At 45.6% G+C, this 10000-nt stretch overlaps 1 protein-coding gene across 1 annotated transcript in view; it reads left to right on the forward strand.

Annotated features, from left to right (window-relative positions):
- The window catches only part of LOC138867776 (transient receptor potential cation channel subfamily A member 1-like), a 26077-nt gene extending 16421 nt beyond the window's left edge, over positions 1–9656 (forward strand). The window contains exons 9-20 of the mRNA XM_070144524.1: positions 107–276; positions 593–737; positions 1312–1419; positions 2374–2594; positions 3579–3714; positions 4752–4915; positions 5477–5603; positions 6115–6268; positions 6613–6734; positions 8343–8511; positions 9034–9164; positions 9344–9656. Of these exons, the coding sequence (XP_070000625.1) occupies positions 107–276; positions 593–737; positions 1312–1419; positions 2374–2594; positions 3579–3714; positions 4752–4915; positions 5477–5603; positions 6115–6268; positions 6613–6734; positions 8343–8511; positions 9034–9164; positions 9344–9472 (1776 nt within the window). The 3' untranslated portion in view covers positions 9473–9656. The remainder of the gene's footprint in view (positions 1–106; positions 277–592; positions 738–1311; positions 1420–2373; positions 2595–3578; positions 3715–4751; positions 4916–5476; positions 5604–6114; positions 6269–6612; positions 6735–8342; positions 8512–9033; positions 9165–9343) is intronic.
- The last annotated feature ends 344 nt before the right edge of the window (positions 9657–10000 follow it).

Raw genomic sequence — 10000 nt, forward strand, 5'->3', positions numbered from 1 at the left:
TTTCCCTCCTCCCTCCCTCCCTTCCTTCCCTCATTCCCTCCCTCCTTCCCTCCCTTTCCCTCCTTTCCTCCCTTCCCTCCCTCCCCTCCCTCCCTCCTTCCCACAGAACACGGCCCTCCACCTCGCCGTCCGCGCCAACATGCCCGAGGTCGTAACCCACCTCCTGAACCTGGACTGCACGCTCGTCGAGAACAACATGTCTTATAAGCCGATCGACTGTGCCATCACTTTCAAAATACACGAGGCTGCCCTGGCGATGGTGACGCATCCGAGAGGGTGAGTGTGGTGGTGATGGTGGTGGAGTGAAGTGGTGGTGACGGTGATTTTGTTTTTGTGTTGATGGTCAGTAAAAAGAAGGGTTTTTCTTTCTCACTCTCTCTGGCTCTTTCTCTGTAAAAGTTCTTAAGCAAAATACGAAACAGAAATAGATAAACAAAATGAAATAAATCAACAAACGAAATAAAAATAAATAAAATACAGAAAAAAACAGAAGAGAGAATCGTAATTTTCTCTCTTTTCTTTTCGTACCAAAAAGGCATGCAACTGACCCCCCACCTTCCCTTTTCTCCTCTACGTCACCTTCTTGCAACAGGCCCATCGAGGTTTTGCAACAGCCCAGCAAGATCCACGGCCTCGTGTGCCTGGCGATCATCCGGAACTTGCCAAAGGTGTTCGAGGTCGTCCTCACGCAGGCGATCGTCAAGTCGGACATCAAGGAGAACTCGAAGGAATTTTACGTAAGGAACACGGGTTGGTTTTATTTCTATCTATCTGTCTGTCTGTATCTTTATTTTTATGACTCTTGTTCTCACTCTCGGTCTTTCTCTGTAGCTATTTCTCTCTCTCTCTCTCTCTCTCTCTCTCGCTCGCTCTCTTTGTCTCTCTTTGTCTCTCTCTTTGTGTTTCTCTCTCTCTCTCTCTCTCTCTCTCTCTCTCTCTCTCTCTCTCTCTCTCTCTCTCTCTCTCTCTCTCTCTCTCTCTCTCTCTCTCTCTCTCTCTATCTTTTCCCATTTCTATTTCCTTTTACATTATCTTTTCCTATTTCTCTAGTTTTCTTTTTTTGTCTATCCTTTTCTTCTCTTGCTCTTTTTCTTTCCGTTTCTCTCATTTTTGCGATTCATCTTTTCATTTTGCTCTCTCTCTATTTATCTATCTATCTATCAATTTATCTATCTATATATCTACCTATCTCTATCTATCTATCTAGCTCTATCTTTCTTTCTATATCCCTCTCAAATCAAATGAAAATAAAAACATGAATAAATAAAATGTCTCTCTAATGCAATCATGAAAATCTTTCCTCTGCAACAGATTCGCTATCGGTTCTACCCTCTGCAACTGAACCGTGATCACCTAGAGCTGGAGCGCTTGCAACAGAATGATCCCAAGTGGCTGCCGAACCCGCTGATGGCTTGCAATGTGAGGAAAGCATCTTGCAATTAATTTCTGGAGGGAATTGGTTTATTTTGTGTATTGCTTTGTTGTTGTTGTTGTTTTTTGGTTGATATTCTTTGTTTTCTTTCTTTGTTTGTTTCTTTCTTTATCTCTCTCTCTTTCTGTCTGTCTGTCTCGCTCTCTCTCTCTCTCTCTCTCTCTCTCTCTCTCTCTCTCTCTCTCTCTCTCTCTCTCTCTCTCTCTCTCTCTCTCTCTCTCTCTCTCTCTCTCTCTCTCTCTCTCTCTCTCTCTCTCTCTCTCTCTCTCTCTCTCTCTCTCTCTCTCTCTCTCTCTCTCTCTCTCCCTCCCTCCCTCCCTCCCTCCCTCCCTCCCTCCCTCCCTCCCTCCCTCTCTCTCTCTCTCTCTCGCTCTTATTCACGTCTTGTGTGTCATTTTTTGCTGTATTGTTGCTCTGAAGCTGTTGGCATATGTGCCATTTTTACATTGAAGGATTACCAATGAAGCTGTTGGTATTTTGTTTTCATTAAATTTTGTACCAGTATTATTTCTGCTATTCCATGTTACCTTTATGAATATCAGTGTTTTTTACTACTTTTTTTATCGATTTCGTAGCTATCATCTCTTTTACTTAATCACTTTATTTTTTTAATTTCTCCATATTCCTTCTTGATCAGTGTTTTTAATTACATTTTTATCGATTACATATTTGTCATCGCTTTTACTTAATTACTTTATTTTTTTAATGTCTCCATATTTCTTCTTTATATAGTTTACTACATTTTTATCGATTACGTAGCTATCACCCCTGCTATATAATTACTTTTTTAAAATTAATTTCTCCATATTTCTTCTTGGTATAGTTTTTACTACATTTTTATCAATTACATATTTATCATCCCTTTTACTTCATTACTTTATTTTTTTTTAATTTCTCCATATTTCTTCTTCATCCCCTTTCTTCGCTCCTCCCACGCTCAGGAGATGGTGAAGTGCGGGCGGGTGGAGCTCCTCCTTCACCCCCTCACGCAGAAGTTCCTGGAGATGAAGTGGGAAGCCTACGGACGCTTCATCCACATGTTCAACCTGGCGCTGTACGTCGTGTTTTTGGGCCTCGTCACCTTCTTCGGCGTAGGACTCCTTTCGACGCTGGATCCCGAGGTTCCCGCTTCTGCAACGCCCTTCTCCTCGTCTTTTTCTTCGTCTTCTTCTTCTTCTTCTTCGATTTCGTCTTTTCCCGGTGCTTCCTTCGCTTCTCTTCCGTCTTTGGTTTCGTCGTTTCCTTCTTTGGCTTCTGGGTTTGCTTCTTCCCCGTCTCCATCTTCTTTTCCTCCTTTTTCTTCTTCTCCTCCTCCTCCTCTCTCTTCTTCGTCTCCTCTCTCTTCTTCTCCTCTTTATTCTTCTCCTTCTCTCTCTTCTTCTCCTTCTCTTTCTTCTTCTCCTTCTCTTTCTTCTTCTCCTCTCTCTTCTTCTTCTTCCCCTCTCTCTTCTTCTTCTTCCCCTCTCTCTTCTTCTCCTCCTCTCTCTTCCTCTTCTCCTCTTTCACCTTCTTCTCCTAATTCGTCTTCTTCTTCTCCATCCCCTCCCGTTCCTCTCGAAAGCCCTTCCAACCGCTGGCAGATTCTTCGGGTCCTAAAGCGCGTCAGCACAACCCGGATTTATAGAACAGGGTCGCAATATGGTGATGACGATGCTGGAGGAAGCGGAGGCGGAGGAGATGGTGGAGTTGGAGGAGATGGTGTAGATGGTGCGAATAGTGGACAAAGCGTGGATGATAAAGGAAGTGAATATGGAAACCAAGACAGACAAGGGGATGGCCAGAGCATATTCGACGACGAAGAAAACAGCGCCACCATAGTCGACGCAGACGGCGGTCTGAACACGACGGAGGAATCTCTCGACGACCCAAGGAGTTCCTCGGCCTCGGGGGGATCTCGGAAGGATCTCAAGGACGACGACGCGACATCGGAAGCTCCTCGAAGGAACCCGATCGTTGCCTGGATGTTCTCGAAGAAGGAGAACTCGGAGGGACAAGAACCCATGGTTAGTGTACTCTCCTATCGTGATCTATCCTTCGATAATCTCATCATGAAAATCACATGCTAACATACCCTTATTATTGATATATCCTCGAATGATAGAAGAAAAAAAATCAGATATAAAACCTTAAATATCATAAGCATAAGGTCGCTAATTTTTCCTCGTTTTCTCCTACAACAGAACATCACAATGTCCACTTACATAACTAGCCTGTGCATCGTGCTATACGCTGTGTATGGGATGTTAAGGGAACTGGTGCAGCTCTATCATCAGAATATTAGGGTGAGCAGAGAGAGAGATGGAGAGAGGGGGAAGAGAGAGAGAGAGAGAGAGAGAGAGATTTGGAGGAAGGGAGAGACAGAGGAGGAAGGGAGAGAGAGAAGTGGGGAGGGAAGGGCATAGAGAAGGAGAGAGAAGGAGGGATGGAGAGAGAGAGGGTGAGAGAGAGAGAGAGAGAGAGAGAAAGAGAGCAGGAGGAAGGGAGAGAGAGAGAGAGAGAGAAAGAGAGACATTGAGAGAGGGTGAGAAAGAGAAAAATAAAGAGAAAGAAAGATGATGTTTTCTGAGGTTTCGTAATAAACCAAGTGAACTGAAATTGACTCAATGACTGATTAAGAGAAGCGTTTAAAACTGATTAATGTTGACGGAATTCCATCTTGAGATTATTAATTTTTATATATCTCTCTAACCTCCCAATCTTCCTTCCCATTTCTTGTCCTTTTTCACTTATTATCCCTCTCTCTTGCCTCTTTATTTCTCTCTCACTTTCTCCTCTCTCTTTTCTTCATTCCCTTTGACTATTCCTTTTTTCTCTTCTCTCTCCTTGCTTCCCTGCTTCTGTATCTCTACCGCTCTCTCTTCCCTCTCCTTTCCACCTCCTTTCTTCTTTCTCTCCCTCCTTCCTCCCTTCCTCTTCTCCTTATTCCTATTTCCCTCCCTTCCACCCTCCATCCTTCTCCCTTTTCCCTCCCTCCATCCCTCTCCGTTTTTCTCCTCTCCTCCCCTCCTCCGTCCCCCCTCATCCCTCTCCCTTCCCCTCATCCCTCTCCCTCCCTCCCACTTCCCTCTTTCTCGAACCTCCACCCAACCCCCATCCCTCCCTCCCTTTCGTCCCCTCCTCCTCCTCCCCCTCCCTAATCCACTCCATCCCTTCCTCCCCACCCTCCACCCTCTTCTACCCATCCCATCCTCCCCATCCTCCTCCCTACATCCCATCCATCCCCCCTCCTACCCATCCATCCCCCCTACTCCCTCCCCTCCCCTCCTTCCCTCCCCTCTCCTCCCTTCCTCCCTCCCCTCCCCTCCTTCCCTCCCCGCAGTACCTAGCCTCGCCCATCAACATAGTGGAATGGACGCTCTACGCCACGTCAATCAGGATGGTTCTCCCCGTGTACCTCGAGGGGCGCTGGGACGGGTCACAGGTCATCTACGCTGCCCTGGCCCTGCTGACCGCCTGGTTCACCTTGCTTCTTTACTTCCAGAGGTATTGGTGGTGGGGGTGGTGGTGGTGGGGAGGGTGGGGGTGGTGGGGGTGGGGGTGAGACTGTGGGTGGTGGGGGTGGTAGTATGCATTGTGGTGGCGGTGAAGATGAGGGGTAAATATGTTGGTGATGGTAGTGATGAAAATGGTGGTGATGGTGGAGATGGTGGGGGTAGAAGTAAGGATGGTGGTGGTGATAGTGGGGAAGATGAGTGGTGAAAATGCTGGTGATGGTGGTGATGAAACTGATGGTGATGGTGGTGGTGGAGATGGTGGGGATGGTATTAAGGGTGGTGGTGGTGATGGTGGTGGTGGTGATGGTAGTGGCCAAGATGGTTGTAATGATGATGACTGTGGTGTTAGGGAAGTATGGTTAAGATGACGTTGATTATGGTGATATGCTGCTTATGTTTATATAGGAAATCATATTATACCTAAATATCCTGATGTTCCTTCGTATTCCAAAAGCCTTGCTGATACATACAGATATATCACAAAAAGTAGAATGTATTTTTTTTTTCACTGAAACTCAACATAAACTCACGTGCAATTTTCGTCTTGCAGATTCAATAACATTGGCCTGTACGTCGCCATGTTCTTGGAGATCCTGAACACGCTTCTGAAAGTGTTCTTCGTGTTCTCCGTTCTCATCGTGGCGTTCAGTCTCGCGTTCTTCATCCTTATGTCTCACGTATGTAGATGGAATACGTACACACGCATACGTACATACACATTTACACATACACGTTTACATTCATTTTCATATTCATACACATACACGTACACACAGACAGACACACAACACACACACACACACACACACACACACACACACACACACACACACACACACACACACACACACACACACACACACACACACACACACACACACACACACACACACACACACACACACACACCCACACACACACACACACACATATCCCCCACCTACACACAACACACACACTTTCCCCACCCACGTACACACACTTTCCCCACCCACGTACACCCCCCCTCCACACACACACACAAACACACATTCCCCCCACCTACTCCAAACACAAACAAACAAACAAACAAATCCAAAAAAAAGAAAGAAAAACCTCGATCCTACCAAAATCAACATAACCCCCTGTCATAACCCCGAGTCAATAAATACGACTCTTCCGTAACACAGCACCTCTACCCATACCCAGGGAGGGCATCTGTCTTTCTCCACCGTGCCCATGTCCATGCTCCATACTGTTTCCATGATGATCGGCGAAGTGGACTTTCTGCAGGTGTTCGTGTACCCTTTCTACAGGGAGAGCGAGAGGGGCACTTATATACCCTTCCCTGGGACGACATTCAGTACGTATTTTGTTTTTGTTGTGAGTGGATATATTGTTTTTTTTTTTTTTTTTTTTGGGGGGAGGGAGGGGGGAGGGTTGTTTTGTTTGTTGTATTTTGTTACTTGCTTTTTTTGTGATTACTTTTTTCTTATCTTTTCTTTTCTTCTCTTCCCATCCACCTATCTACTCATCCATACACACCCCCACCCACCCCCACCTATCTATCAATCCATCCATCCATCAACCCACCCATTCACCCACCCAACCCCATCCACCCCTACCCATCCACCCACCCACCCCTACCCATCCACCCACCCACCCCTACCCACTCACCCACCCACCAACTCACCCACCCACCAACAGCCCTCCTCGCCGTGTTCATGATCCTGATGCCTATCCTGCTGGTGAACCTGCTGATCGGCTTGGCTGTGGGAGACATCGAGGCGGTGAAGAAGGACGCTCAGTTGAAGAGGATCGCCATGCAGGTGAGGGGAAGGGAAAGGGAGGGAAGGAAGGAGAGGAGGAGAAGGGGAGAAGGGAGAGGGGAGTAGGAGGGAGAGGGAGGGAGTGGAGGAAGGGGGAGGGAAAAGGGAATAGGAGGGAAAGGGAGAGGGAAGAGGAAGGAAAGAGAGGGAGGGAAGGGAGGGAGGGGAAGGGAGGTAGGAGAGGGAGATGGGGGAAGGAAAGGGAGATGGGAGAAGGGAAGGGAGGGAGAGAGGGGGAAAGAGGGGGGAGGGGAATGGAGAGTAGGAAAGGGAGATGGGGGAGGGGAATGGAGGGAGAGAGGGGAAGAGGGAAGAGAGGGGGAAGGGAAAGGGGAGAGGGAGGGAGGTAGGGATAAAGTTAAGGGAATGTGAGTTGAAGAAGGAAGCTCAGTTGAAAAGGATTGCCATGCAGGTAAGAGGAAGAGAAAAGGAGGAAGAGAGGGAGGGATGGGGGAAGGAGGGGAAGGGAAGGAAAGGGTAGAGGGGTAGATGGAGGGAGAGAGAAGGAATGATAAGTCAGAGGAAGTAGGAAATTAATGAGGCTGGAGGGAGGGAATGACAGAAGGAATGACGAAGATAGAGAAATTATAGGATGAGGAAGAGGGGACGTGAGGAAATGAAGTGGTGGAGAGATACGGAATGAGGGTGGAGGAGAGAGGAAGAGAAGGGAGGGAAATGGGAGGCTAGAGAGTGGGAATAGAATGGAATAAGGAAGGAAAGGAGAAGGAGACAAAGGTGGAGAGTAATTCGTCGCTATTTTTTCTTCAGACTAAGATAAGTACAGTAAAATTGGTAAAGCAATATATTGTTAAATATACTAGCTGGAGGAAGAGACAAAGGATTAAGGCAAAAAAAATCGCATACTGTTATTATAAAGGAGACTAAGATTTTTTTATACATTCTTCCCCTTTCCCTCTCCTTCTTATTCCATCTCTTTATTTCACCATTCCACGCATGCCTCATCCTTCTTTGTATCTCCCTCCTCCTCTACTCCTTCCCCTCCACTCCCCCTGCCTTTTCCTCCGACCACACCGACCACCTCCTCCTCCCCTCCCCCTCTACCTCCCCCTCTAACTTACATCCTCTCCCTGCAACCTCCATCCTCTCCCATTACCTCCCCACCACCTACTCCTCCCCCTCCCCTCCCCCTCCCCTCCCCCCTCCCCTGCCCCTCCCTCTTCCTCCACCCCCTACTCTTCCAACCTCCATACTCCATCCTCTCCTTACCACCCTCTCCCCCCCTCTACCACCTCCTCCTCCCTCTACTACCCCCTCCTCCTCTACCACCCTCCTCCTCCCCTCTACCACCCCTCCTCCCTCAACCACCCCTTCCTCCCCTCTACCACCCCCTCCTCCCTCTACCACCCCTCCCTCCTCTACCACCCCCTCCTCCCTCTACCATCCCCTCCCCTCTACCACCCCCTCCTCCCCTCTACCACCCCTTCCTCCCTCTACCCCCCTCCTCCTCTACCACCCTCCTCCCCTCTACCACCCTCCTCCCCTCTACCACCCTCCTCCCCTCTACCATCCCCTCCTCCCTCTACCACCCTCCTCCCTCTACCACCCCCTCCTCCCCTCTACCTCCCCCTTCACCTCCACCTCCAACAGGTCTTCCTCCACACCGAACTGGAGAACATGCTGCCCAAGTGCCTGATCAGCCGAGTCAACAAGTCAGAGGTGGTCGTTTACCCGAACACGAAATCGGACAAGTCGCGCGGGATTTTGGCTTGCGTTCGATATGCCCTCCGGCTGCTGTGCTCGTTCAAGAAGGAGAGATGTGAGTACTTTGGTGTTTGTTTTTGTTGGTGTTGGTGTATAATGTTGATGTTGTTTATTTGCTTTTGTTTTGGTGGTGTTGTTGTTTGCGTCCTTTGTTGGTGTATTTCGAAGGAGGTGCGTTCGAAAGGGTGAGTTTTTGGCTTAGGTTTGATATGCCCTCAGTCTCCTATGCTAGTTTAAGAAGAGATGTGAGTACTATTTTTTTGGTAATTTTGTTTTGGTGGTGTGGGTGTTTACGCCCTTTGTTGGTGTATCTCGAAGTAAGTGCGTTTGTTAATCATTAATTGTTTTTTGTTGGTTGTTTGCTAATTCGTGTTTGTGTCAATTTTCTCCTTTTTCAGGAGGGTTTGTTCAAGAATGATGTGTCAGTGCATTTATTTTACTGATGTTATTTAGTCATTTGTTTGTTTCGTTGTTTACGTGCTCGCTTTTGTTTATCTGTATTTATGTATATCATATCTATAAATATATCTCTTAAATAAAGCTGTCACTCAATGTTTCTTCCTTTTCCTTTTTACAGCTTTTGATACTCCGGATTCAGAAAACCAGATTTATATGTGCAGAGATATGCTTGAGAGACAGCAGAGACAGTTGCGTAGGATCTCGACCCACCTTGATCACCAGTCAAATCTCATGAGACTTATCATGCAGGTACTTAACTTACTCTCTTTGATTACTTTATAACCCCAAATAAAAGTCAAACAGGCTTCAAAAGTGTCTTTTATTTGATATATTCCTCCCGTCTCTGGGTGGAGAGTAGGAATTATATACTTAAAATTTCATAGTTATCCTGAGAATAATTAACGTTTTCTGTCACTTGTGATTTACAGAAAATGGAAATCCGTAGTGACGTTGACGACTATGATGATGGGGTAACTTTAGAAAACCCGAACACCCCAACCGACCGCCGACACTTCGCCACTTCTGCACTGAATCAGTTTGATCTTTGGAATTTATAAAAAGATATTCATCGAGTTGTTTCATCTCGTACATCTCTATATATCTTGACTGTGTTAGCCGTTAGAATTTTATTTATAACTATTTAAGAAGACATTAAAATAGTGCATAATTAATCACATCATATAGATTATAGTAAATGTTCTGGGGTCTGTCTTATACTACTTGTACAGATCTCATTAGATGTTAAAAGGATATAATTATTACTTTCTAGTCAATTGATTTCCATATGTAGTGTTATGTCATTATTAGTTGCCATAGCTTTTAGTATAGGACACATGCTTCTATTGGTAAATATGCTATTGTATCGACAATGACATATATATATATATATATATATATATATATATATATATATATATATATATATATATATATATATATATATATATATATATATATGTATATATATATATATATATATATATATATGTATATATATATATATGTATATATATGTATATATATGTATATATATATATATATATATATATATATATACATATGTGTGTGTGTGTGTATGTATGTAT

Source organism: Penaeus vannamei, chromosome 32, assembly GCF_042767895.1.
Source record: "Penaeus vannamei isolate JL-2024 chromosome 32, ASM4276789v1, whole genome shotgun sequence".
Lineage (NCBI taxonomy): Eukaryota > Metazoa > Arthropoda > Malacostraca > Decapoda > Penaeidae > Penaeus > Penaeus vannamei.